Source organism: Chaetomium fimeti (assembly GCF_033439085.1).
Source record: "Chaetomium fimeti strain CBS 168.71 chromosome Unknown B0H64scaffold_6, whole genome shotgun sequence".
Classification (NCBI taxonomy): Eukaryota; Fungi; Ascomycota; class Sordariomycetes; order Sordariales; family Chaetomiaceae; genus Chaetomium; species Chaetomium fimeti.
In genome coordinates this window covers 221,594-249,101 of record NW_026944334.1, presented here as the reverse complement: position 1 = coordinate 249,101, position 27,508 = coordinate 221,594, and the positions used below count along the sequence as shown (strand labels likewise).

The window sequence follows — 27,508 nt, the reverse complement described above, 5'->3', positions numbered from 1 at the left end:
GTGGACTGGGTCTGAGGGTGTTGTTGGTCTTGTGGTTTGAGGTTGATGGTCTTGGTTGGCGGTTGAGGACGCCATGGTTGTTGTGGTTGTAGTTAGTCTGGTGGTTATCTTGTTGGCTGCTAGCTTGTTCGTAGAACGAGAGAATGACTGGGTTTGGAAGAGAAAGACCAGTGATGGTGGGAAGATAGACTAGTGGTGGTCAAGTCATCGGTGGCAGAGATTGGAGTTGTTGACAACTCGAACACAGGCTCGGAGAAATATTCGATCTGCTGAAGTCTGAACCAGAAGATAATACGAACATTTTCGTGACATGGATGGTCCCAAGATCCCGGCGCGCCTCGTGGTAGCTATTCTTGTGGTAGGGGGGAGGCTTTGTTTGCTCTTAGTATTGTGCTTGACATCCAAGTGGGCCAAACATGGCAACAATACTAAGGGGCTGAAAGAAACATTCCAGACGGCGTATCTGGTGTGCACTGGCCACATTTCACTCGGTGATAATGATACTGATGTTAAAATGGAATGGTATTCTCATGCGCTCGATTTCGAGCCCTCGGCCTTCTCTTTTTGAGCCTGCTCGTAAACCCAGTCGTTCAAGCCCGCCCTGTTCCTACGGAGAGTCAGTATTGGCCTGTCAAATGGCGAACAAACCATGGCGAAAACATACCGCGCAATCTCGACGGCATAAAACTGCATCCTCGGCACTACGCACGGTTAGCCCCGTCTCCGTTCCCTTGTTAAGCTCATCATCATGCACCCACCGAAGATGGTCTCGTCCTGGCCGTACTCCCACTTCGGGTTCGACCGCATCATGGTGCCAAAGTTGTAGTCGTCCACCTTCTTCTCATAAACCATCATGAAGTCGCGCCACCGCTGCTTGCCCTCCTTGCTCTTCATCTTGTCCTCGTCGATTGTCTCGGCCGGGTCGAAGTCGGGGAAATCCCTCTTGAGATGGTCGTAGATGTCATCGTCCATCCTGGTCAGGCGCAGCGACGAGCCCTTGACGCGCTCGAGGATAGACCAGTAGGTCTGCATGTGCTGCACCACCTTGACGGCGAACTGCTTCTCGATCTGCGGAGGTCGTGTGTGTCAGCGGGTGGGTGGTGGTGTCGCGGGTGGTTTAGAAGAGGGGCCGTACATCCTCGAGGTTGTCAGCCTCTTCGGCATTGAAGGTTTTGGGGACCGGTGCCTGAGACATGGTGATGGATAGTGTGTTGACCAGGAAGCTGCCGCTAGAAGCAAAGTCGCAACTGGAATGCGTTTGTCGAGATGCGCCAGAACCTGGAAGCTCTGCCCCGAGCGCAATGGTGGGGTGGTTTTCGCGGGGCTCTTTTTGTTTATCGATAAGGGCCGCTTCCCCGGTGGGGCTTCCTCAAATGGAGGCCTGCTGCGTCTCACTGCCACTGCCCTATCTGACCCTAACCCTGCCTATCCCTTCTTAAGTGTGTTTACTTGATTCAGGGGCGAATTACCCAACTGCACAAGCATCAAGGTCGATTTCACTATTTGGGCGGCGGTCTCCGATTCATCCAGCGGTCATATCTGCTTGGCAATGATAAATTAAATGGTGATGGGCCAATATCATCGTCAGCCTCAGATAAGGGGGATTTTATCGACATACTCTGTCATTTTTATCTAAACTTCCTGAAGTCAAGATGATCATTTGGTCGTTCTGTTTCTTAATCATTGCCACATGGCAACCACTGTGTCGTTCATCAGGGCAGTGACAACGGGTAGGACCTCACCAACACGGGCATTGGGTTTCTCCTTCCCCGTTAGACGTGGCCTTTGTGCGACAAGGTTGGCAATTGCGAACAACAGTCGCGCGAAACAATGACCAACACACAATGAATAAACATGACAATGCCCTGTATCTTTTATAAAGTTTACCACGACAACAGCATCGACGCGAACTTCATATTTCGCGGCCACCGTTTTGGGGGTCTGCCCTATCAATAACCACAAACACAACTTACTGCCTCACACCTGCCCAGGTATGCAACAAGACCCATCCACTGAGCTGCATCATCCTTGTATTTTTACCCCATGGTCTGACACCAACTTAGCGGCATAGTAAACATAATGAATCGACTTAGCAAACGATTATCACAAACGAGGCGGTCTCCCCCTAAGAAAGTATTCAGCTCCGTTCTAGAAGTCGAACTAGCCAGGAAACCACAAAACATGGAGTTTCTGAGAACGCCGGACATCCTGGAGTTTCCTGGGTCACCACTGTCTACCCCAACCACTTTGAGCTCCGCGCCTTCTTTTACGACATCTGAAAGTTCACAAGCCCAAAGCCACGACTTCACCGTCTCCTCGCCCAACACTTCCAGCCTCGAACTGTCGGCAAGCCCTAGTTTCGAGCATAAAAGAGGCGCCGCCGATTCTCCCGGCAGCCCACAGATTGAAGGCACCTCCTCTTCCTCATCAAGTCCCGTGTCGAATGCTGCTTTCTCGGTCCCATCACCGCCGCCGCCGTCTCGAAGCACTGAGCCGGCTACAACGACAACTTCCGACAAACAACCCCCCTGGGACCGCAGTATTGAACTCGTCTGGACCAGGCGTATTCCAGCTCGCGATGAGGGAGACCGGGAAGATGAACACGCCTTTGGGAAGAACCTAATACGCTTGGCACAGGATATCGCCAAAGCTGACCCCTGCTCACCTTCACCCGACACGTCGACTGAGAGACTCGGAAACCAGACTTGCTCACCAAAGGACAACACAGGGCCCAGTTCCCAGTTAACCACCACTCCTGGGGAAAACAGCGCCTATTTCACACTCCCTGACACCGTCCGGTTCAAGGTCATGAAGTGCCTTATAGCCAACCACGATCCCCACCACAAACCTATCCGCATGAACAGCCCAGTGTTCCTTTGGGAGGTATGGCCAGTTAACAAAGCCAGCGAACCAAATCTGGAGTCAACAGACTACTTCGACAGCCTCCAAAGCGTTCTGTCCTCTGTTGAAAACTACACCTCGGTTTGTTCCGCCATGAGAGCCGATGTCCTAGCGACTCTCTTCCTCACCCGTCGCTTCCACGTTGTCTACTCGCCCTACGTTACCAAAGGGACACAGCCAGCAGCGACGAGCTACATGGACCAATATGGGCCACTCATGGCGTCCATCACCCTCGAGGTGGACTTTACCAAGCTGGCAGGTAGCTTGCGACCAGAAGCAGTGCACCTGGACACCCTCAAGGGGCTGAAGGGCGTCAAAACGCTTCTCGAGGACTTCGTACAATGCCAACACACCCGGCACAACACCACCATCCGAGATCTCCGCGTTCTAGTCCGACGATACCACGGCTTCCGCCCCACGGACCCCTCAGATCCGCCTAGCCCACCCGGAAAAGAGAACGACCACCACACCCCAACCAGCACCCCCCCACCTCGTCCCCCATTAGCCCCCCTCCCTATCAGCACCAACCAACCGCCACCCGAACCACACCCCTCGGCCGACACCGCAACCCCCAAAACACCACAACCCACCCCGTACACCTCCGCCACGCACATCGCGCACACCCTGTCGCCACTGAAATCCCTCGGCCCCCTCGTCTCGACCCTCACCCTGACCGGCGCCCCACACTCTTTTGCTACCGAGCTGCTGTCTGCCCTGCGCGGCCTCCCGCCGCCTCCCGGCTGGACTAGCTCGACAGGCGGGGCCGAGGAGACCGAGGAGGAGAAGGAGGACCGGTCTGCGCGTCACGTCCGGTATCGTGTGCCTGCTGTGGAGTACCCGCTGTTGAAGGGGCAGAGGGCGGTTGTGGGTGTGAGGGGTGGGGGGGTGGTTGTTGTGGAGGGGGGGGAGGAGGGGGGGATGGAGATGGGGTTGGGGTTGGGGGACATGGAGGGTGATGATGAGATGGGGGAGGGGTTAGTGGAGCAGTTGCTGGAGGAGTTGCTTCAGGAGGTCGGGGCAGGAAGCGGGTTGGGGGAAGAGATGGGTTCGTGTACGGAAGAAAAGGTTGAGCGGAAGAGTGTAGGGATGGAGGGATCGTTGAAGGCGGTCTCTAGCGGAAGGGCGGGGAGGGGGGTGCGGAGATTGAGTCGTCGGTTGGAGGGCGGATTGGGGGGCTTGTCGTTGAGGGCAAAGCCCGGTGCCATGGAAGTGTGGAGGGCTTTAGACCGGGAGGTTGGAGAGGTGGAGAAGGCAGAGGCGGAGAAGATGAGGAGGGCTGCGCATCTAGGAGCGAAAGATGAGGTGGAAGGTGAGAAGAGAAAATCACGTGTGGGTACGGTAGCTCGTAAAGTGGTTCGAAGGATTGCGAGTCGGCGTGGTAAGGGGTTGTTCGGGCAGCACTAGTGGTAATTGCGCTTGGATCACGCCTCCCAGGGACTTCATGGGGGAACCCAAAGTAAGGTTACGGATACGTCTTTGAGCGCTAACAGCGCAAACCTGAGTTATTACTGCAGGAGTTATTGATATTTAGTTTAGAGGTTTTGCTAGAATAGACGAGCGATTACAAGAGATCGAATAGCAACGGCGTGATAATGACACCCACCCACGTCAGCAAGGCCAACTTGGACGACTTGGGATCAAGCAAACCCCCGGCCTGGCTTCAACTGGTACCGGTGGAATTCGACGGGCAGGTTTCCCCGTCCAACTCGGGGTCCGTTGCCGTAACCACCACCTCCGTCCCGGGCTCGCCCCCGCTGCAGTACTGGGTGCAGCCATTCAGTTCGCCGTCGCCGCCCTGGATCTTCAACACGGTGCTGAAGTCCGAGTTCCCCTGGTCAGTCGCGCACGAGGCAGCGTACTGCTCGTCGCTGGTGCCGTCGGGGTTGCAGGCGCCCGTTTCCGTGTCCCCGAGCGTGGAGGGGTATTCGATGCTCAGGACCGGCTTGCCGGCGGTGATGTAGGCCTGGAAATCCTCGCAGAACGTAAAGTCCTCCTCGTCGTTGAGTCCCTTACAGTCCTCGAGCACAGCAAAGTCGAGGGCATCGCTGAGTTGCTCGACGAGCTCGGGCGCGTTCTTCTGTCCGATGAGCAGGGTGTGGTTTTGCAGGGTCGTCAGGCTGTGGGCGTGCGTGGCAAGCTCGGTGACAAAGGAGACGTAGTCGGCCTGGGACAGGTCCCAGCCGGTGCCGTTGTCGTCGTCCTCGTCGTTGAGGAAGCCGTCGATGTTGTCCGGGTCGACGCCGTCGCAGCCATAGTCGCGGGCGAGTGTGATGCGGTCCTTCATCCAGTCCCGGGCGGTCTGGTTCTTGATGTTGACCCAGCGCTCATCGCTGAACTGGGGCTCCTCTGGGTCGTAGATGTTGCCCAGGAGGCCGCTGTCTAGCCACCTGCTGTCGTAGTCGCAGTCACTGGTCTGGGCAAGGCCGGCATTGAAGTAGCAAATCAGGATGGCATTGGGGTCGTTGTTCTGCATCAATTAACATCATATCAAGGTCGAGAATACGTGAACAGCAGGCCTTACCCGAAGGGTCGTAACAACCTCTGGCGTGCGGACGACGTGATAAAGGTCAAGATCCCAGACGACGGCATCGGTTGGTTGGAGAGTGGCATTGGGGTCGATGGTGTTTTGGATGACAATTTGCCATTTTACTCCCGGCACGAAGTTTGGCGGGACGTCGACCTGGGCCAAACTGCCCGGGATGGACAAGCTCGCAGCAAGAAGGGATGTGGCACGCTTCATGATGATAGACTCAGCGTGTGAGTAGAGTCGAGACTTAAGAGAGGTATCCTGGTTGGGAAAGGTCTAGATGCGCAGTTCTGGAGACGAGAAAAACGTTAGATGATCCGAGTAGGTGGTAGGTACTTATGCTTTTGAGATCAAACGACGAGCCCCTTGCCCTGGTCTCTCGCTGCGCCCCGAAGCTCATGCTGTGGGATCTCGTAGCTTGTTTCGGAATCCTTCAAAACCAAACTTGAACTAGACGCGTCCGAAAAGTCTTGGCCGGTGGACACACTCTGGATCGAGTCTTGCATTATTTTACGCCAGAACTTTGCGTTATTAAGGAGGAACTTCCGGCGTTAACCCGGCGGCATTGCGCGAGGGAACAGGGGCATCGGGCTGACTACGGAAGACGATAGCCGCCACAGTACAGGTGTATTATATTCAACTTTTGCAGCTTTGACAGCAATTACATACACACCACATCTTTTTACTCCACCCCCCCTGTACACCTTGTTTCTCACACTCTGCATCCAACACCGTCGGCACCCCGAAACTCCAACTCCTTGGAGACTCCATCCCCCGGCCCTTGCAGCATGGTGCACAGTTGCAGTGAGCTCCTGGAGATACAGGTACCTCGGTAAATATGTGCCTAACCAATGAGCAAACCTGCACGAGATTCTACTGGCTGCCTCTGCTGCTGCCCAACCCTCAGCTCTCAGCTCCCGGCACTGCGGAATTCGCAACCGCCTTCGTATGTACATACCCCGCTTGGGTCGAAGTTCGCAACTGCGCTCACAAACATTGGGTCCTAATTATCCCTCTCTCAGCTTCTCAGAACCGAGCAGTGGACGCTAAGAGCTGTTTCATTCGCGGTTGGCATCAACCTTCGCACCTTCCGCGACGCACTCGACGCACCGCTCAAAATCACATCAACGTAAAAATACCTAGGGTTTCCCAATGGGCCCATCCAAGCGCGATGGCGAGAAGGGCCCGGATGGGAGGACTGGTTCTCCGAACTTGAGTCTGCGCCAGAGTGCCCGATGGCTGAGAAATCGTTTGTCAAAGAAGAAAGACCCAGCACCGCCCGCTTCCGACCCTCAGTCAACGGCCGTCCTTGCAGGCAGCAGTGGCCATACCCTAGAAGAGGCCCCCAGCGCCAGGTCAAACCTGTCTGGGGGCAACCCAAGGGTCCACGATCAAGCTCGGGAAAGCGAATTTGATGATCGCACAAATGACAGTACCCGAATCCCGGACGACAGCCCGGCCCACAGCGGTCCGCTCACCTCCAACGAAGAATTACTCACGACTCAGTCGCTTTGGGATTGTGCATACGAAAACCTCAGGAAGGAAGATGAGCACTTGGTGAAGAGGTATGAGGAATTGTTGCTGAAAGAGGTCCATAAGCAAAGTATGCACCCCGAGATGGCCACCTACACAGTCTAAGTACCTACTGACTGATTTCTAGGTCCAGTGCAAGATGACGGCGCAGCCCTCGATTTCAACGGGACATCTCGCCAGGCGATGCTCGATGCAGTAATTGACCAGGGTATGCAACGGATGGAAGACAAGACAACCAAATACACCATCGCCGGCCATGAGTTTGTTCTGCGAGACCAGGTTTCGGACGCAGCGAAGTTAGTGCTATCGGGAAAGGACCTCATCCGCGAGGCCATGAAGGGTTCACCTGAGGCTTCCATCGTATGGTCTGGCGTATGCCTTATTCTCCCGCTTCTCACGAACCCCACGACTGCAGATGAAGCCAACCGCGACGGTTTCGCATACGTCTCCACCAGGATGCGGTACTACACTGCCCTCGGACCCCTCCTGGAACGGCTCAGCCAAAGCCCCAAAGTCGCTTCCGCGTTGAGAACTGAGGCGAACAGTCACATTATCGACCTTTACCAGCACATTCTCGAGTTCCAAATCTCTAGTGTCCTGCGGTTCTACTATGGTAGCCTTAGACGTTACGGTGAGGACGTCCTTCAACGAAAAGATTGGAAGCGCATGAGGCTCGATATCGAGAAGCTCGATGCAACTGTCCATCAGAATTTGATTCAAATGAATGATCTGGTGGAGAGACAAGAGCTCGAGGATCTGAACAAGATATGCAAGGAGCTCAGCAAGACAAGCGAGGAGGATCTCAAAATGATGCAAGAGCTCCTGTCCATTTCTGAACAGCAATTACACGTTGCAAAGGATCAGAGGGGCATTGCACAGAAACAGGTCGACTTGCAGGAAGACGAGGCAAAGGCTCGTTCAGCCAAGGAGAGAACGCAATGCCGTCAAGCATTTCGCATCACGGACAGTAAAAAGGACGCCACATACGAGTGGTATAAGGACCGCATCGAAGACCGAGTCGAGGGTACTTGCCAATGGTTCCTTGAGCATGAAAACTTCCAAAGGTGGCTATCCAAAGACTCGGGGCCATTGCTCGTCTCAGCCGACCCCGGGTGTGGAAAATCGGTCTTGGCCAAGTATCTGATCAACAATGTCTTGCCGCTGCCAGGTGTGACCGTCTGCTACTTCTTCTTCAAAGACCAGGATCAAAACACGGTCCGACAGGCGCTTTGCGCTCTACTTCACCAGCTTTTCTCCCAGAAACAACCGTTAATCAAGCACGCCCTCGAATTCTGGAGGAAGGACGGTGCTGGCTTGGTTCATTCTACCAGTTCCCTCTGGAACATCTTTACAAATGCCGTGAAAGATCCCCTGGCTGGGTCTGTGATCATGGTCCTGGACGCCCTGGACGAGTGTGCGGACGTGGAGTTGGATAACCTGGCGCAAAACCTGGAAAGACAGTTCTGCGACGGGGAGACAAGCTATAAGAACCTCAGGTATCTCCTCACGAGTCGGCCATACGAGCAAATCATATCCAGCCTGCAAGCTTTGTCGCGCACTTTCCCGCATGTTCGAATCCCAGGCGAGGGCGAAAAAGAATCCAACACGATTAGCCAAGAAGTCAACCTTGTTGTTAAGCACCGAGTTGACCGGATGGGATTTCCAACTCACGTCAAAAGTGCACTCGAAAGAAAGCTGCTCGAGGTTCCTCATCGCACCTACCTCTGGGTATATCTTGTATTCGACTACCTGAAGCGAGGAACCTTCAAGAAAACAGGAGCGGCGCTTGAAAAAGCAATCGCAACACTTCCGAGGAATGTCAATGATGCGTACGAGCAGATTCTGCGCAAATCTACCAACCCAACTCTGGCCCGCAAGGCTCTCTGCATGGTCTTGGCTGCGAAGCGGCCGCTGTCAGTATCCGAGATGAATATTGCTGTGAACACAAACGAGGAAACGAGGTGGTTGGATGACCTTGACCTGGAGGAAGAAAGCGACTTCCAGACAACCCTCCGGAACTGGTGTGGGCTGTTCGTTGCCATCCACCATGGCAAGGTCTATTTCCTTCATCAAACCGCTCGCGAGTTTTTGCTCTCGAACCCCGCGCTGCAACTACCTGAGCCGGCCTCGATGCCATCGAACTATCATTGGAAAGGCTCAATCACCAGCCCTGCTGCGCAAAAGGTTCTTGCCGAAGCCTGCATCAGGTACCTCGGATTCTACGGTATCGGTGCCGGAGAGCGCCCCGCTAGCCAGAGCAATGATAGCATGAGCACCGCCACACGCGAGAGCGCCAACGATAGCATTGGCACCCGGGAGAGCGACGGCGACGGCGCGAGCATTGGAGAGAGTTCCGGCTATCGCGACGCGACGTATGATTTCCTGCAATACTCAGCGTTGCATTGGGATACTCACTTTGAAGAAGCTTGCTTCGGAACGGATGCAGCAGCCGTGACGGCATTGGTCGTAAAAGTCTGCGATCCCCGCTTGCCGAGCTGCTCGACGTGGTGGGAAATACTCCGCGACTCGGACTCGATTCTCCCCAGGCACCCCGGTTCTCCCCTCGTAGTAGCCACTATATTAGGGCTTGATGTCATTGTCGAGGCGATGCTTGCAGGGGGCGTCGATGCAGAGGCGAAGGACAAAGATGAAGAGTATGGGATGACGCCACTGTCGTGGGCCGCCTTGAGTGGCCATGTGACCGTAGCTGAGATGCTAGTTGCTCATGGCGTTCACGTGGATGCAAATGGCGGGTTTTGGAACCGCACGCCGCTATCTTATGCCGCCGAGAGCGGCGACAAGGACATAGTCAACCTCCTACTTTCTCACGGTGCTGAAGTGGATAGCAACGATCAGCGTGGCCCGACGCCACTGTTGCGGGCCGCTATGGAGGGCCACGATGATGTAGTTGGGTTACTTCTGGCCCACGGTGCTGATGTGGAGCGGAAAGATGCAGAATATGACCAGACACCTCTGATATGGGCCGCTGAAAGCGGCCATGGCGGTGTGGTTAAGCTACTGCTCGCTCACGGTGTTGACACGGAGGCGAAAGATAAAGACTTTGGTCGGACGCCGTTATCGTGGGCCATTGAGAATGGCTGTAGAGGTGTGGCTACTCTACTCCTTGCCAATGGCGTCGACGTGGAAGCTATGGACGAGGACAGCCGGACAATTCTATCAAGGGCCGTTACAAGTCGTGATGGAAGTGGCATGACCAAATTGCTGCTTTCCTATGGCGTTGACGTGGAAGCGAAGGATAAGGACGGCCGGACGCCATTATCCTGGGCTGTTACGACAAGAAATGAAGAGATAGTTGGGCTACTGCTCGATCATGGCGTCAAATTGGAGGCGGCGGACAAAAACGGCCGGACGCCATTATCCTGGGCCGCAAGGAAAAGCACGTCACTATTCAGTCGATTCTGGGCCGCAAGGGAGGGCGCGCCACCATCCTGGGCCGGAAGGAAAAGCGGCCCGGGAGTGGTTGGGCTACTACTCAGCCATGGTGTTGATGTAGAGGCTATTGACAAAGACGGCCAGTCGCCGCTACTATGGGCGATTAGGGAAGGTGACGAGAATGCAGTGGCGATGCTGCTGGATCATGGTGCTAATGGGGAGGTGAAGGACAAGGATGGCTTGACTCCACTATTGTGGGCTGTTAGGAACAGTGATGAGGAAGTAACTAAGATACTACTACTTCATGGCGTTGAAGTGGAGGTGAAGGACAATAACGACCGGACGCCACTCTCCTGGGCCCTTGAGAACGGAGACAGGGGCATAGTTAGGATGTTGCTTGCTTACGGCGCTGATCGAGGGCCACTATCAGATGCCTCTGAGTCGGATGTTGGAGCTGAGTCTCGTGTGGGCTCGACCGAGTCTAATGTGGACTCTTCCATCCCTGACAGCCCAAGAGAACGGGTGGGGGTGCCCGAGGGCGCAGAATGGTACCGGTGGGGCGACAAAATGGAATAGAAGGACCCCCGACTACCACGTCCAATGGTCATAACGAGGTACTGAGTCACGGTCAGGTTCCTGTCGTTATGTTCTTCGGCCATCGTAAGTTAAGGCCGAGACACCTCGATATTACCCAGTCCCTGGCCTGAAAAGCTGACGGTGGCCGAAAAGTAGAGATAATTCTACTATTATAGATTGTATTTATGAAGCAAGGCATCGCACTGTATTGGCTGCACACATTACAACCACAACCCGGGGGTCTGCCTATTCTGGGCCAGCTCGATCCCCCTGCGAAAGACGAAAAAGGTGAGTGATGTTACTATGGTGGTTATCGTCTTCCGTATTTACCGGGTTAGGCTTGTCTCTGGTGGAGCGACGGACCACTGTCTCTATTCGGTGCCGAATGCCGCTGTGGTGGATCCCTCCGTCCTGAATCATCAGATGACATGAATAGGTACCAAAGTCTGGGTTTGCTCGGACTCAGCATGGTGTGGCATGAACTTGACTCTGACTGTGCCGCACCCACACAGTTGGGCCCGACTGTCCGGCTGGTTCCTGGTTTGTCCCACGTACCTTGGGACAACAACGAATCTTTGAACGCTTTATAAACGATATTACGCTCGGAGTTTTAGCACTATGGTCCAACTAGCACACATCGTGAGAAGATGCCCGGAATCCCAAAATATTCCTCTGGTAGTCTAGGGTCTACAACTAAGAGCATCCGCACGGCATCGTGAAGGGTTCTGTTAAGACCTATAATTAGCGGAACAAGACACCCACTCACACCCTCTCCGTGGTTGAGGATCCCTTATAACTTAAAATGTGAAAGACAATCCAGCTTTTGTATCGGGACCAGATTCGTTCTACCAATGGTATACCGCCCCCCAATTCCAAACAGGGTTATTTTTATAGTCCATCACTGCCGAGGCATATCAAACTGGCCATGTGTGCCTGGCAGTGCCGCTCCCAAATGTTGCACAATCATGCGCGTTTCCAAAACGGACATGTTTGCATATCAATGCGATTCTCAGCCCCCGTGACGACAATCCTGGGTGGTGACCTTGTTCATATTAGTGACACCCAAACATTAAGATCCCAGTCCGAGTTATGAGTTTGCTCCTATCTTGTGCTTACTGCTTACCTCACCCCGGCTCTTTGACAGGTGCGGGGAACGTCGACATACTATTGACAGAGTGGTTTTAGTTTTGCAGATGAATATTCCTACCTACACAGTCTAGCGCTACTAGTAAAAGGGCTGGCATATTCACAAGCGGGATACATTTAGTCCTGGACAGACTCGCTTTGGTTACCTATGATGCGAGTCGTACGACAACGGCTTCGAAAGTGTACAGTCGTATAATCCTGCATGGCTATTATCTGTCTCATATGCCACCATCGCTACGATAATGGCCGCTTGCTCGCGTGTTGGGATGGCTGGCGGGTAATCACAGTTGGTCACCGGGTTAAGGTATTCATTAAATTTGCGGGGGCACCTTGACCCGTTCATCCGGATGTATATTAGTAAACATCCGGTCATCGCTTCAAACTAGCGGTTTGAAGTTGCGGTATATTGAAAGCAATGGTTGCGTTGAACGTACCATGGTGCCGCTTCTGGCCGCGCACAACGGTGATAAGAGGTCTGGTTCGTGACCGCACTTGGCTGTTCCCTGGACGGGACATTGACCACGCATTGAAGAATATAAGGTGCAGTCAGCTTACCCGGACTTGTATTCTTGGCCATGTCCGAGCGAACGAGTTGTCGTCATTCAAGCCGACGTCATGAGGTCTGCCAAGTTTCCCCTTTCTAACCTCCTCGGTCTGTTGCTCGTCTCCCAGATTGCGTTCAGCCTTTCGTATGCATGTTTAAACTATGTGACGGCCCAATCTGGAGACACGTGTGCGTCAATCGCTGCCTCGGTAGGCATCGGTGTGGGCGATTTTCTGGTCAACAACCCGTCGGTTACCCAGTGTGACAACCTCAACGTTCAATGGCAACCAGTATTGCGTTGACTCTCGCACATTACAAATCAGCCCCGACGGGCAATGCGGCGGTACCTTTACCTGCGTGGGTTCGACGTACGGTCAGTGTTGTTCAGAACATGGCTGGTAGGTAGAAAAGGGGTCCAATGATCGCCAAAGTTTGACAGTGCTTTAGGTGCGGAAGCACGACTGACCATTGCGGCATTGGCTGCGACCCGGTCCATGGTGTTTGCGCCGACCCTGGCTCGAGCGCCTTGCCAACCGTCGTCACATGCCCCGGCCCCGAGACCACACGCTCAACGGTACTCGTAACTGAGACGGTTCGGACGACCATCACAAACACAAGCACCATTCTCTCAACATCAGTAGCCACTTCCACGTCAATACTGACCTCAACGTCAGTCACTCACAGCACGGTGACGGTTCCGTCCCGTATTACAACCACTCTCCTCGAGACGAGCATTGTCACTGTTTCAAAATCCAACACGTCTCCCCCACAACCCCGAACAGTCACACTCACAGTCACAGTCATCAGCATTCGCACTACTTCCGTGTCGCGCCCAACCACGGTCACCGCAATCAGGACTGTTTCAGTTCCTGCTGGGACCGTCACGCAAACCGTCATCTCACGCGTGACATATCCTTGTGTCGTAAACACCCGCCAAAGCTAGCCGGGGTAACGAGGACCGTTCTAGTGAGAGGGATGAATGGGGGCTACTTGGGGGGTCAAGCAAGGGATTGGGCCAAATGGGAAGCAGTGACATGGACTAGAATGTTTAACATGGGAGCTTGAGGAGGAAGTCGAAGTGGAGATGCGATGGATAACAAAGAGGAGATGGTATATACGCCAGGACTACTAATACACTATCAACTCAACCCGTCACCCCTAACTAAACCATCCCCTCCCAACCCCCCTCATTCCCTCCCAGCCCCCAACTATCCCTTCCCAACCCCACCAAAACACACCACAACCTCACCCCTCCCTCGCCTTTACCTTCCTAAACCCCTCCTCCACCGCCCCCATCCCCGTCACCCTCTTCACCACCTCCTCCGCCAGCCCGCACGGAATCGCCGTCGCCATCCGCGCCATCAGCGCACTCTCCCCGCGCCACACCTCCGCCGGCACGCTCCTCCCCAACAACACGCCCACCACCTCCGCCGCCCACTGCTCCGCCGTCACCCCCCTCTCCTTCAGCCCCTCCTGGCTCATAATCCGCTCCACCTCCTCCCGCACCGGCGCGAACACCGACCCCGCCGGCAACCGGGCCCCACCCCCATTTTCTTCACCCCCGGTGGTAGTGGTGGTGTTGTTGTTGAAGCTGTTGTTGGCGATGATGTTGGTGCGCACGCCGGCGGTCTTGAGGTCGACGACGCGCACGCCGAGGGGGGCCAGCTCCATGCGCATGGTGGCGGTGAGCATGGCGAGCGCGGCTTTGGAGGCGTTGTAGATGCCCTGGAAGGGCAGGGCGGTGACGGAGCCGACGGAGGTGTGGTTGACGATGAGGGGGGCGAAGGGCGTGGTGGTGGTGGCTTTGGTGGGGGTGGTTGTGGTGGGGTTGGAGTTGGGGTTTGGGGGAGGGTTGGTGGCGCGGAGGATGAGTGGGAGGAAGGCTTGCGTGACGGCTATGTGGGCCCAGACGTTTATGTCGAAGAGGTCGCGGGCGGCGGAGAGGTTGGCGTCGACCACGGGCATGGTGTAGCTGCCTGCGGCGTTGTTGATGAGGATGTCGAGGCCGCGGGTGGGTGGGAGTGTGGCGGTGACGGCCGAGACGGCTGATTCGATGGAGGAGGGCGAGGTTATGTCGAGGGTCAGGGTTTGGATGCCCTGCTCGGCGAGTGGTGATAGTTTGGAAGGGTTCCGCGCTGTCGCGTAGACGTGATGGCCTGCGTTGTGGAACTCTACGGCGAGGGCCGCGCCCATACCCCCTGGCGAGCAGCCCGTTATGAGGACGTTGAGCTTTTGAGAAGGCGACATGATGAAAACAAATTCCACAACTTGGAAGAACGATTGTGCATCGGTGGTGGGGAGACGTTCTCGGGGCCGTGGGAGGAGGCGAGCTTGGAGCTTAAGAGTGTAAAGTTTAAACGCTGGGCAACCGGTAGTTTCACTGGTAGATCTTTAATTCTTTGATGACCATTTTATTCTACATGATCTATCTTGTACTTATGTAAACGATCATGGCCAACTTGACGGGTTGTCGGCATTTTGGGAGACTCCGTACACAGCCCCAAGTGACGGCGTAGAATTGATGTCCGAGGCTCAAAACTCTCCGTTTGGAGTGATACGCAAAAATGTGGTCGCCTGTTACAACTTACCCCTGAGATTTGCCAGGCCGCGCAGGAGTTGGTGCCTTCAATTCCGGTGCGGCTCGGACTTTGCTTTGCCGAGAACCACTAGCGTGTTCGTTGCATGCCACTTTGATTGACTCAAATACGAATACAGATCTAGCTGTACCTAGGTACCTAGCTGTGATTAAGCGAGTCCGAGGAGCTGCGCGTCGCGAAGGCGGCCGAGAGCTGAGCCCTGCAATGCGGGTGCAATCAATGCCTTGGCGGGTTTTACAGTTTTCACCGACTTCCATGTCATATGCCATATCATCTGTCACAGCATCCATATCACACAACCACAGAGATGTTCTTCTATAATCGCCTCCATGGTTGTTACTTATAATTACACGAACCGGTGCCTAGAGCTCCAAGGATCCTTCTAGGATAGCATCATCGACGTATGAACGAAGGCAGTGTTGTTGCACTTGGTTACAACAAAGGAACAAGGAAACCACAAATCCATTGCCCCGCTCAAGCCTTGCGGAACTCAAGCGCGCCAAAGTCGTTAAACCTATCCTCGGACTCCTTGTGCAGCCGGAACCCAACAGCGGCCGCCAGCTCGGCATGCATAGCAGCGCTACGGCGCTTGCCACCAAACATCATCATGAAGAGGTCCTGGGCGGCGCCGTACTCGGACGGCCTCCCCGACTCGAGCAGCTTCTCGACGATGTAGACGCGGGTGTCGGTGGCGGCGGCGTCGGCCACGGAGCGCCAGGCGCGGGCCACGTCGGCGTCGGCAAAGTCGTTGAGGACGCGCCGGAACTGGTACACCAGCGCCCCGCGCACCGGCGCCGGCAGCGGCTCGTACACGCTGCCGGCCACGAGCTGGACTTTGGACAACCGCTCGCCGTCCTCCTCGGCGGCCACCCGGGCCCGGTCGGCCTCGGCCGCCTCGATGGCCCGCGGCAGATCCAAGACGGCGCAGCGAGCTGCCGGGATGAATGTGTTGTCGCGCAGCACGCACCGCAGCGCGGCGCCCTCGTTGCCGCCGATGTCCACAAAGAGTGGGCGGGTCCCGTCGAGGGCTCCCGGTTCTTGCTGCATCCAGCCGAGATCATGGACGCCCTTCATGGGGAAGATGCTGCCCACGCGGCTGCACGTCTCGTCGAATGCTTGGCCCAACTTGGGCTCGGCGACAAGGATTTCGTACAGGCTCTTGTCCGGGTGGTTTACGGCCATCCCGAACGGCGTGACGCTGGCAGTCTCGGGGGAGGCCAGCCCGTTCTGCGCAAAGTACGACGGCAGCTGCGCCGTCGCGCGGAAGAGCATGTCGAACAGGTACGCTACGGCGCCGCCGGCGAACTCGGTGGACTTGTACGGGCGGGACTTGTCCGTGTGAACCACGCGGCCAACGGCAGGTGAGTCGAGGAACCCGGCAGCGACGAGGTAGTTGGCGAGGCGTTGGAGCAGTTCCGGGTGCGCGCCAACCTTGTCGGCCAGCTCGGTAATGGAGATATCGCCCTCGTCGGGGATAGCATCGAAAATCTTGTACTCGACGAAGGTCTTCAGCACACCCATCTCGACGATGGTGGCGAAGTGACCGACCACCGGCCCCTTGTTTGCACAATTACCCGACATTGTGTGAGTGAAGTTACCGAACTAACAACAGGTTGACGAGAGGTTTAGTTATTGGCATTAGACTATTGGTGGGTTGTAAGGTGGTAACGGAGATGAGGTTGGAACTTGAAGTAATAAGTATCGTGATGCTGTGGACTTGTTAAAAAGATGGACTCAAATGAGATTGGAGCGAAGCATTTTGGGGTCTCTCAGACATGGAGTAACTTGGAACCAGTTTCAAGCAATTATCGCCCTGAGCGCCCTCTCCTGGGACGACTTTCTTGAAGCAACACCCGATCCATCCTGGCGACACGCAACAACAGCTCTTTATATAAGAGCAGATGTGCATCAGCCCAGGCAAAAGCACTGGGGCTTGGCGGCCCAGACGGCGTCGATCGCTCGGTAAGGTAATGCATGCCAGGGCGTGGGGAGCTGAACGTGATTGAACATCACCGACGCACCCATGGTATCGAGCCGCCATGTAGATCTCCTGCGGGCCAGAGTCCGGACCGAAATATTCAAGACATAACTACCTAATTCAGGAAGCTTAATCACGATTGTCCAGTACCCTGAGAAATCACAAGCATCACACCGCCTGAACCCCTTGATATGACTAGCTGAAAGCGGGCATGTTTTAGCGCGGGACAGTCGCGCTCCTCTAGGACAAATTAGTAGGGTATTGAGGCGTCGTGTTTTGGCACTGATAGCAGCTGAGAGAGCTGATGACGGGGATTGGGAGTTCCATGCAACGTGGTATGATCTGCGATGTTTTCGCTTCGACGTTGTCCGGCGCCTCCAGGTTTAATCGTAGTACCTTCTCTGGACATACGTCGACGAATCTCGTTGTAATAAGCAGCCTGCGTCGGACGCGTTGGATGCTCCCACCAAGGAGAATTATCTATCACCGCGTATTTAGGCAGTTATTCAGAATTACTATTGCCACTTCTCGCTGTCAGGTTCATTGGGGTCCCCGTGACCGGAGTACATATTTCCGAGTCCTCAACTTGCAGTGCCTCCTCTTGTATCGTCGACAACTGACGGTGTCCTTAATTACGGCATCCAGGAATAGCCTCGACCATCTCCCGAAGCTCGAGCAGAGTTGGTCGGTCATCCGGCGATTTGCGCATACAAGCCTCAACGATGCCCTGGAGGGGCTGGGGGACAGGCCACTCGACTTGGTTCGTGATGGGGGCGTTGGCGTAAACCATGCACTTGATGCAATTTCCGATGTCGTAGATGTCGGATCGGGTGGTCCATCCCGAGTCCAGCCCGCCATCAAACGCAATTTCTGGAGCAGCTCGCTGGCCCCAACGGCTCTCCAGGTCGCATACCACCAGGCGGCTGCCGTTGTCGGCGAAGAGGCAGTTGTCGATGCGGAGATCTCGGTGCACGATATTGAGAGAATGGAGACAAGAAAGGGCGTCAACGATGTGGAGAATCCAGCGTTTATACGTGTCGAGGGAGGAGAAGCGTGCCAGGGTCGGTCCGCGTGTTGCCAGTTTCTCAAAGACAAGCTCGCCGTCCCGCGATGCACCTAGGAGATGGATGAGGTGTGGAGAAAGAATGGTTCTAGGGCATGAGCCTCCTTGGCACTTCAAGAGATTCTCAATCTCACTCCGGTATTTGCCTTTCTTCGTGAAGTGTCTGGAGGAATCGACAGCGACAATCGGCAGCTTGGCAACGAGGTCTGAAACATCCTCAAAGTCGTCTTCCACCGGTGCTGGGTGGTTGGGGCATTCGTCGAGGCCACGGATGACATCCCCTTTGATTTCAACATGGCCGTCCACTGCCGGTAGCGCGCGCTCGAGGCGAAGAATATTGCCAGAGAGTGTTTCCGGTAGATCAAAAAGGCGAACGTATTGGCCGAGTTGCGTCCCGTCCTCGTACCAGATCCCAACGGCCGGCTCTTCGCCAGGCACAAGCTCCATGTCGAGGATGGGCCGCCCTGCCGGCGGAAAGACATTGGATTTCTGTCGTTTCACCTGGTATTCTGCGCGAAGACGGGTGACTTCCTCGCTGAACGTATCTGCAATACTGGTGGGGATGGTGGTCATCATGATGATTCTTACGAAAAACGGCTCGAGATCTCAACAGCTTAAAAAGAAAATTGAGAATTGGGTGGATGCGTAAAGAAGGACTGTGAAATAAGGCGTTTTTGACGGTTGAAAGAAGTCGGTCTTGGAGCAGGATGTGGCATTGACCTGAGTTTTGCTGCCCACGGTTTCCGTCATTGGTGCCCGCACTCCAAGGTGTAAGTTTGTTGGGACCATGAGCCAGTGTCCTCATATTCGAACCTTTAGCCTTCATTAACACTGACCAAGTCAATAGTTGGCAGCACGATTACTGTACCCAATGGGCAAACCGCTCTCCGCATGGTTACACCGGAGAAAGGAAGTGATGGTAACGAGCAAAGAACACACGATCATGAGAATAATATCTAAATCAATACCGTTGAAAACATCGTAGCTACCTATTTGACATAACTTCATAATTAAGAAATGAAAAAGAAACCCCGCATACAACCCCACACCTCAGCTCGAACCAGTGACGGACGCATGAACCAGTTCGCCCAGCGTGTTAAGCGTCGTCGTCTCCGACAGCAAAGTAAGGAAAGGCACATCCACCTTGAAGGCCTGGTAGAACCAAGTCCTGAACTCGGCCGCGAGCATGCTGTCCATGCCGAACTTGGACAAGGCCCTCCCCGGGTCGATGCGGTCGACCTGCTGCAGGACGAGGTTGGAGAAGCGCTGGACGATCAGCTGCACGATGGCCTCGAGCACCGACTGGCCCTCGTGGCCGCTGGCCAGCGCCTCGGCCAGCTCGTCGGGCATGCCCGAGTCGTTACCCTTCAGCTTCTTGTCCGTGTCGCTGTCGAGGACGGCGGCCAGGACGCTGGCGCGCGGGTCGTTCAGCGTCGGGTTCGTGCCGGTGAAGCCCTGCTTCCGGAGGAGCTTCAGCCCCAGGGGCTCCAGGCCGGTCAGCACGTGGCAGGAGGCGTTGGCGTCGTACTTGGTGCGGCTGGCCATGTGGCCGAGCGAGATGTCGATGATCTGCAGGAGCTCGTCCTCGTTGATGGCCTGGATGCCCTTGCGGAGCAGCAGCGCCTCGATCTCGGGGTTCTCGTGCAGGTAGCCCACCTCGGAGATCATGCCGAGGCCGAGCGAGAGGCCCGGGAGGCCCTGGGTCCGGAGGAAGCGGGCGAACACGTCCAGGAAGTAGTTGGCCGCGCAGTAGTTGCCCTCGGTCGCCGTCCCGACGCTGCCCGACACGGAACTGGTCATCAGGAAGAAGTCGAGGTCGGCCGTCCGGCCCTCGAGCGCGTTGTAGAGGTTCCACGACCCGATCAGCTTGGGGTCGATGCCCGTGTGCCACCACTCGTTGGGCATGCTCGTCCAGAGTGCCTCCTGTAACGTGTTGTTAGCATCATATACCCTCTTCTCCCGGAAAGCGTGCGCAAGAACCAGACCGAACGGGAATGACAACGGGGGCGGGCAAAACTTACGTGGAGTCCCATGGCAGCCTGTACGACACCGCCAACCGGCCCCTTGATGGCAGCCACCGCCGCCTGCACGTCCGCGTAGACGCCCACGTCTCCGCGAACGACTGTCACCTCGGCGCCGGACGCCCGGAGGTCTTCCACAAGCAGTCTGGCCGGCTTCCTGTCCGTGCCGCTCCGGCCGACCAAGACGAACTTCCGGGCGCCGCGCTTGACCATCCACCTCGAGATGCTACGGCCCAGCCCGCCCAGGCATCCGATCATGAGATAGGTCTTGTCGGGGCTGAATGAAGACGCGTGTTTGATGGGCAGGGTCTAGGTTCGTCAGCGTTTCACGTACTATTATCAGTGTGCTGTCATGAGTGAGGTACTTACCGGGACGAGAGAGTTGCCGTTCTCGAGGGAGATGGCGATCTTGCCGATCCGGTTACCAAGCCCGAAGTAGCGGTATGCTTGCGTGATTTCGGACACGTCAAACACGCGCATGGGCTCGATGGCCTTGATCTTCTTTTGCCTGTAGAGAGACATGGTTTCCGCAAGCAGACTGTTGAGGGGACGGGGTGCGTTAGACGGATGGTGTCTTTCATCAAGGGGGAAGAGAGAAAGCTAAAGTAGTACGTACCTCGAGGCGATGCGGTTGAGTTGCGGCTGGCCCTCCTCGGACAGTTCGCTGAGGTCAAAGGCAGTGAAGGTGACGTTGCGGCGGAACATCTCCATATCCAGCTTGCCGGCGTCGACGATGTCTTGCTTTCCGACCTCGACGAACCGGCCCCAGCGGGCGCAGGCCCGCCAGCTGTCATGCAGCAGGTCCCCGGTCAGCGAGTTCAGCACGACATCCACGCCCCTCCCGCCGGTGGCAGCCAGGATGGCGGGCAGGAACGACGAGTCACGCGAGTTGAAGATGTGGTCGCGCTGCAGGCCGAACGTGTTGACGAGGTACTCCCGCTTCTCCTCGGTGCTGACGGTTGCGAAGATCTCGGCGTCCGACAGCTGGGCGATCTGGATGGCGGCGTTGCCCAAGCCACCAGCGGCCGAGTGGATCAGCACCGACTCGCCCTTCTGGAGGTGGGCGCGGTGGTGCAGGGCGTAGAGGGCCGTGGAGAAGACCAGCGGCAGCGTTGTCGCCACGTGCAGGTCCTCGTCGTCCTGCAGCTTCTGGCATGCCCACTCCGGAACCCGCTCGTGCGTCAGGAAGTGGCCCGGCCCCATGGAGACCACGCGGTCGCCCACTGCCAACCGCTCCACGCCGCTGGAGGCCACGCGTGTGACGATGCCGCTGCACTCCAGCTTACAAACTCCGTCCTTTGTGTTGACCTTTCCGGCGAGGGCGTAGAAGTCCTAGGGGGAGAACTAAGTCAGCATGGACTGCAGGGGCATCACATGGGCGAGTTAGGAGTTCTTCACTTACCTTGGCGTTCAGGCCGACGGATTTGACCTCGATCTCGACAGTCCCCGGAGCCAGCGGCGAGAGGTCTGGTACCTCACGGATGAAGGAAAGGGTGTCGAACTGTCCCACGGTGCCGATGGTCAGACGAGCCGGTTTCGCCTCGTCCAGAGTGGCAAGCGCGGAGATTTGGCCCTGCCTGGCGCGGAATGTGGCGTTCATGTCCTCCTCGGGCAGCATCCGACTGACGTGGAGCAGGCCGTTCTTGTATGCGTACTCGGCGTCCGGGGTGGTCGATTCGACCGACTGACGGAGCACCGCAGTGATGCTCTGCAGGGTCTGCTGTTCCGGCGCGACGACGTCCAGATCAAGCATCGTGATGGCCAGGGACGGCTGCTCCAGCATAAGCGCGCGCGACAGGCCCGACATAAGGGCGAAGTCGGGACGCTTCCCGTCCATGTTGTCGCCACCCGTGATCCACAACAGACTCCGCGCGTTGTCGGTGATGAACTTGACGTACTCCATCTCCTCGTTGGTGAGTGTTGAAAGGACCGGCCGACGCAGTTCGACGGTGGAGACCACCAGGGTCTGGGTCGTGACGGCGCTGCTCGTCAGTTCGTGCAGAAGTACACGCTTCACGTCCTGCCCGAATGTTTCGGCGAGGTGTTTGGCCAGGGCGCTGTTGAACGGCTCTTCCGCGGCCTCTTCCACCATCAGGATAGGAGTGGCGTCCGAGACGGTGGCGGCCTTCTTGTCGTTGGCCCGCGTCGACACCTCCAAGATCTTACCCGACGCTGCAGCCGTGTCGATGCAAGTAAAGCCATCCAGGGGCTTTGAAGGGCTCGACGTCATCTTCAAGACGGCGCCACCGGGGTTCACGAGTTCTGCCAGACGAGCGTAGAGGTCATCGGCAAGGCCCTCGCCGACGATGACGACGTCATATTCCTCTTGTCCGGTCGACGAGGCTTTCTTCCCCTCACCGAGAGGCTGCTTGCCGTCTACCGTCTCGATGACAAGGCCGTCTTCTGCCGTAAACTGGCCTCGGGCGTATGCCCCGCACCGCTTGAATGCGCTCCGTGCCCGGAGAGCGTCCAGGAAGGCCGACGTGAGCTCGTCCGATTGGCCGACGTCCAAGACGCGTAGGCGAGGGTTCTTGTGCGAGAAGAGGTCGACCATGGAAACGAGTTGGTCCTCTTCACAGATCGAGAGGTACTTGGCCAGCTCGCTGCTCGACAGAGTCGTGACATCGGGCTTCCAGACCAGGCGCAGCATAGGCTCACGCTCCTCCTCCTCATCCGCTACCTTTGCGCCGCCTTGGTACCCGGTCACGCGGACGTCCTTCAAGACAACAACGGGGCGGTCCTGTCCATCGCGGAGGCAGGCGTTGAGCATGTAAGCCGAGAAGCCGATGCGCTGGGCGTTGGCGTCAATGAAGTAGTGCTCCTGCTCCTCCTCGGACACGGCCCGCGCCGCGGGGGCGTGGAAGTAGGCCTCTTCGATCGCGACCGGCACGTTCGCGGCCAGGTCCTTGATCACGCCCGACGTGCTGGCGATGATGCCGGCCTGCAGCATGACGTCGATGGTGACGGGGTGGACCAGGTACGTCGACTGCGCGTCCTTGCCCTCGCCGCCGCCCTGCAGCAGCGGCGTCCTCGCGACGGCGTGCATGCCGGTCTTGGACCGCGGCGTCTGCATCTCCGAGAGCGCCGCGAACTCCGGGCCGTAGTTCAGCCCCACCTTGGTGAACTGGCCGTACCAGTTGCGCATGGCGAGCGCCTCGAGGTCGGCGTCGCCGGGCACCAGCGCGGGCTTGACCAGGTCCGACGCGCGCGTCTCGGCGATGCTGATCTTGCCCGTGGCGTGGGTGGTGGCGAGCTCGTCGCGGTAGCTGGTGACCTCGAACTCCCACCAGGTCTTGGAGTCTGCCGTGGCCGACAGCGCCATCGGCCTGATCTGCGTGAAGATCTCGACACCGGGGGCGTTCGCGTCGGCCGACAGCGGAAGCGCCTTGAGAATGTGGAACTGCCGTAGGCTGACCGAGATTCCGGCGGGGTCCGTCACCGTCTTGCCGCTCACCTGGCTGATAGCTTCGATACCCATGGCGATGTAGCCAGCGCCGGGGAAGACCACCGTGTCCTCCAGCCGATGGTCGAGCAGCCAGGGCGCATCGTGGGCCCGGAGCACGTTCCGCCACGTCGTCTCGCTGCCGTTGCCGCCGGGCTTCTGTGCGCCTAGCAGGTCGTGGTGCAAGTGCTTGCGGTTGCGGAACTCGGTGCTCAAACGGCACTCGCTCCACAACAGGGTGTCGTAACTCCAGGCGTAAGGGGGCAGGGTAGCGATGACCTTGCCCTGCTGGTGGGCCGGGTACCGGGCGGCGTGCCGCGCCAGGCCCGTCGTCGGCGCCTCAACGTAGTTGACTTGGGCGAAGTCGACGGGATAGCCGTGCAGGAACAGGTTCCCGACCAGGCTGAACAGGCAGGTGACGGCGTTTTTATTCCTAGTGAGGGCGGCCGAGTAGTGGAAGTCGCTGCCGGCCTTCAGGTTCAGCTTTGCCATGGTCTGCTTGATTGGCATCTCCAGAGCCGAGTGGGGACCCAGTTCGACTAGGTGGTGCTTGGAGATTTGCATGATGCCCTCCACCGCGTCGCTAAACAAGACGGGCGACTCCAGGTTGGCTCTCCAGTACGAAGGCTTGACCTTGGCCGTCACCTCCTGCCCAGTCACGGACGACACCCAGCGGGCTTTGCCGTCCGGCTGGAAGGTCCGGAGAGGCAGGTTCTCGGTGAGAAGCTGCTCGTACTCCTGGCCAAGGAGGAGCATGTGGTGGGAGTGGTAGGCGCGGTCGTTTGTGTTGAGCTTCCGGGCGAACAGACCCTTCCCTTGCAGGTGCGCCAGCATACTGTCGATGCCGTCGGCGTCTCCGCTGATGGTCACGCTCTCGGGCGAGTTGATGCAAGCCACCCTGATCGAGTCGGGTAGACCCAGGGTATCGATTTCCGTCTGGGCTTGATCTCGGCCTAGACCGGCCGCCATCATGCCCCCCTTGGAAGGGAGCTGGCGGTGTCCGACCACGTAACCACGGTAGTACGCCACGATGATGGCCTCCTCGGCCGTCAGACGACCAGCGGCGTATGCGGCGGCGATCTCACCGGACGAGTGGCCGATGACGGCGGCTGGCTCGATGCCCCACTTCCACAGGAGCTGGATAAAGGCGATCTGGATGGCGGTGCACACGGGCTGCGACCGCGTGACATGGTTGATCATGGAGGTTTCCTTGGGATCCAGCAGGGCCTGTCGCAGCGTCCAGGATGGGCGATGGGGCAGCTTCTGCAGGGCGTTGTCCAGCTCGACCAGACTCTTGCGGAACGACGGGATCTCCTCGATCAGCTCCTTGCCCATCTGCGCCCATTGGGCTCCTTGCCCTGTGAAGACGAAGGCCAGCGGGAGGCTGGTGTCGGCGGCTCCGGCGGCCATGACGAAGCTCTCGCGTCGCAGGCTTTCACCCAGCGTCTCCTGTCCGGCGAGGGTGTACGCTCGGCTAGACAGTCGCGATCGACGGGTGCCGAGGGTGTAGGCCAGGTCGACAACGTTGAGTCCGTCCAGCTGGAGGGAGGACAAGTTGCTCAGTTGGCCGTCCAAGGAAGCAGGGGAGTTGGCAGAGACCGGGAGGATGAAGGTCGATCGGAGCTTCGACAGCGTCTGGGAAGAGGGACCCTCTGGACGTGGGACAAAGTTGTCCACAGCCTCCAGAATGACGTGACTGTTCGCACCGCCGTAGCCAAAGGAATTGACGCCAGCGCGGCGCGTGGCCTTCCCCAGAGTCATCATGGACTGGGTGGGCCACTCGGTAGCTTCGGTGACGATCTTGACGCCCCATTCGTCGGTCTTGATCTTGGGGTTGATATTCCGAACGCCGATGGTGGGGGGGATGACGCCCTTCTCGAGGGCCATGGCGACCTTGAAGATGCTGGAGAAGCCGGAAGCGGCCTCGGAGTGGCCCAGGTTCGTCTTGACGGAGCCGACGTGCAGCGGGCTCTGCACTAGGCGCTTCTTGAATACGCGCGACACGGCCTCGAGCTCGATGGGGTCACCCACGGCTGTGCCGGTGCCGTGGCACTCAACGTAGTCGGTTTCGTTGTACCGGTAGTCTAGTCCGGCCTTTGCGTAGGCCTTGCGGATGACGGCCTCCTGGCCGTCGGAGCTGGGCAGCGTGATGCCGTTGGTGCGCCCGTTGGCGTTGACGGCTGACCCGCGGACGATGCCGCGGATCGGATCGTTGTCCTCGAGCGCTTTGCTCAGCTTCTTGAGGTAGATGGCGCCGATGCCGTCCGCGCGGCCGTAGCCGTCGGCTGAGGCGTCGAAGGTGTGGCAGGTGGACGTGGGCGAAAGCACGCCGGCCTTCATGGTGCCGATGTGCTGCTCTGGGGCCTGAACCAAGTTCGCGCCGGCGGCGACGGCCGAGTCGCATTCCCCTGCGTCGATGGCAGCACAGGCCATGTGAAGGGCATAGAGCGATGACGAGCAAGCCGTGTCAAGGACCACACTCGGCCCCGTAAGGTTGAAGACGTGGCTGATACGGTTGGAGAGGATGGTGGTTCCCATGCCTGTTGCGTTATAGCGATGGAAATACTCGGCCTCCTTTGCCTGCATCGTGATGAAATCGATAGTGAAGTTTCCCACGTAGCATCCCACGTTGGCCGACGAGAGAGATTCCAAGGTAGCGCCCGCACTCTCAAAACACTCGTAGCAGACTTCCAGGAGCTTCCGCTGCTGGGGGTCCATGTAGGTGGCTTCCAGGTTGTTGATGCCGAAAAAGCCATTGTCGAACTGCCGGATGTCCTCGTCGAGGAAGTACCCGCCCTTGGTGTTCATGCTTCCCGGTCGCTGGCCGTTGGGGTGATAGAAGCCGTCGATGTTCCAGCGTGACGGGGGGACGTCGCCCTGGCCGGAGCCCCCGTTCATGAGGAGCTTCCAGAGGTCTTGGGGGGATTTGACACCACCGGGGAGCCGACATCCTGGGTGCACAAGTCAGTCAAAATAGACTTAAACTTTTAAAGTACCTTAGTTGGATGATAATGGTACCAGGGGAAGAACATACCCATGCCAATGATGGCGATCGGCTCGGGCTCCCGCGCATCATTGCCGTTGGTGACAGCCAACTGCGGAGGGGTCGATGCCTCGCTGGGGCCCGAGTCGCTCGACGAGTAATCGCCCTGAAGGTAAGGTGCCATGGTGAGGGATGTTAGTAGGTACTTGGAGTTGGTTCCCACTAGCTGTCGAAAAGAGTTTCAAACTTCACCGATGGTTGGCGGTTGTTCTCAAGTCATATACCTTGTGATAGATGGGAACATATACTGGTAGTAATAGGCGTCCCTTAGTATCACCTCCGAGTCCGTGTCTCCGTCCAGGCGACGCAATTCGAAGTGGTTAGTTCCGGGTAACACGACACCGGCGACAAATCCTAAGCCCGTTTCCGACATTTCACCCCTTTTGGGTTTCCCGCCAAAATCAAGTCCGAAGCCGTTGAAGGATGCCGACATGCACGGCCCATCCATTGGTACCTGCAGATGGGGCCCATCCGGAGCGGAGGCCGGAGGGTGCTTACATCAGATTGGCTGGTTGCCGAACCCGTCAGTCTACTCGGTTTCCAAGCCGGAACCCGGGCTTATCTTGGTACGGGATGGCACCTGCCAGGAGGCAGTGACAAGTCCGCTGACAATGTCGGGGGCCATCCTGGTCGCGCAGGACTCCGAGGGCCGGGCCTTTGGCGGAAACTCGGTAACGTACGTTGACATCCCTTGAGACGCCGGGGCTTGCAAAGTAGGTTGCAGACGGATATCGCAAGATGCCC

At 57.3% G+C, this 27,508-nt stretch overlaps 8 protein-coding genes across 8 annotated transcripts; 2 read left to right on the top strand and 6 right to left on the bottom strand.

Moving 5' to 3' along the window:
- Positions 1-141: 141 nt before the first annotated feature.
- Positions 142-1,281, bottom strand: B0H64DRAFT_402984 (polysaccharide biosynthesis-domain-containing protein). Its single transcript, XM_062804270.1, has 4 exons — positions 1,136-1,281; positions 759-1,068; positions 665-701; positions 142-607 (listed from the first exon to the last, which is right to left on the bottom strand). Exons 1-4 carry the CDS (start codon positions 1,193-1,195, stop codon positions 529-531), a joined length of 486 nt encoding a protein of 161 aa, XP_062656384.1. The 5' UTR covers positions 1,196-1,281; the 3' UTR covers positions 142-528.
- A 1,215-nt stretch (positions 1,282-2,496) lies between these two features.
- Positions 2,497-3,612, top strand: B0H64DRAFT_298904 (uncharacterized protein; the record flags this gene model as incomplete). The annotated part of the gene is made up of 1 exon (XM_062800089.1): positions 2,497-3,612. A coding segment is annotated over one exon (1,116 nt), but the record flags the coding sequence as incomplete, so codon positions are not given.
- Positions 3,613-4,372: 760 nt separating this feature from the next.
- Positions 4,373-6,007, bottom strand: B0H64DRAFT_425685 (glycoside hydrolase superfamily). Its single transcript, XM_062805695.1, has 2 exons — positions 5,423-6,007; positions 4,373-5,368 (listed from the first exon to the last, which is right to left on the bottom strand). Exons 1-2 carry the CDS (start codon positions 5,639-5,641, stop codon positions 4,562-4,564), a joined length of 1,026 nt encoding a protein of 341 aa, XP_062656382.1. The 5' UTR covers positions 5,642-6,007; the 3' UTR covers positions 4,373-4,561.
- Positions 6,008-6,580: 573 nt separating this feature from the next.
- Positions 6,581-10,930, top strand: B0H64DRAFT_444184 (ankyrin repeat-containing domain protein; the record flags this gene model as incomplete). The annotated part of the gene is made up of 2 exons (XM_062806762.1): positions 6,581-7,031; positions 7,089-10,930. The coding sequence occupies 2 exons, from the start codon at positions 6,581-6,583 to the stop codon at positions 10,928-10,930; spliced, it is 4,293 nt and encodes a 1,430-aa protein (XP_062656381.1).
- Positions 10,931-13,865: 2,935 nt separating this feature from the next.
- Positions 13,866-15,002, bottom strand: B0H64DRAFT_476501 (uncharacterized protein; the record flags this gene model as incomplete). Its single annotated transcript, XM_062808153.1, has 1 exon — positions 13,866-15,002. The coding sequence occupies exon 1, from the start codon at positions 14,865-14,867 to the stop codon at positions 13,866-13,868; it is 1,002 nt and encodes a 333-aa protein (XP_062656380.1). The 5' UTR covers positions 14,868-15,002.
- Positions 15,003-15,647: 645 nt separating this feature from the next.
- Positions 15,648-16,961, bottom strand: B0H64DRAFT_202565 (O-methyltransferase-domain-containing protein). Its single transcript, XM_062799280.1, has one exon. The coding sequence runs from the start codon at positions 16,796-16,798 to the stop codon at positions 15,692-15,694; it is 1,107 nt and encodes a 368-aa protein (XP_062656379.1). The 5' UTR covers positions 16,799-16,961; the 3' UTR covers positions 15,648-15,691.
- A 672-nt stretch (positions 16,962-17,633) lies between these two features.
- B0H64DRAFT_402973 (kinase-like domain-containing protein) lies at positions 17,634-19,026 on the bottom strand. The gene has a single exon (XM_062804269.1). It carries the CDS (start codon positions 18,832-18,834, stop codon positions 17,824-17,826), a length of 1,011 nt encoding a protein of 336 aa, XP_062656378.1. The 5' UTR covers positions 18,835-19,026; the 3' UTR covers positions 17,634-17,823.
- A 203-nt stretch (positions 19,027-19,229) lies between these two features.
- On the bottom strand, positions 19,230-26,888 carry B0H64DRAFT_363036 (ketoacyl-synt-domain-containing protein; the record flags this gene model as incomplete). Its single annotated transcript, XM_062801788.1, has 6 exons — positions 19,230-20,181; positions 20,280-20,588; positions 20,649-20,817; positions 20,896-21,611; positions 21,682-26,672; positions 26,756-26,888. 6 exons carry the CDS (start codon positions 26,886-26,888, stop codon positions 19,309-19,311), a joined length of 7,191 nt encoding a protein of 2,396 aa, XP_062656377.1. The 3' UTR covers positions 19,230-19,308.
- Positions 26,889-27,508: the final 620 nt, after the last annotated feature.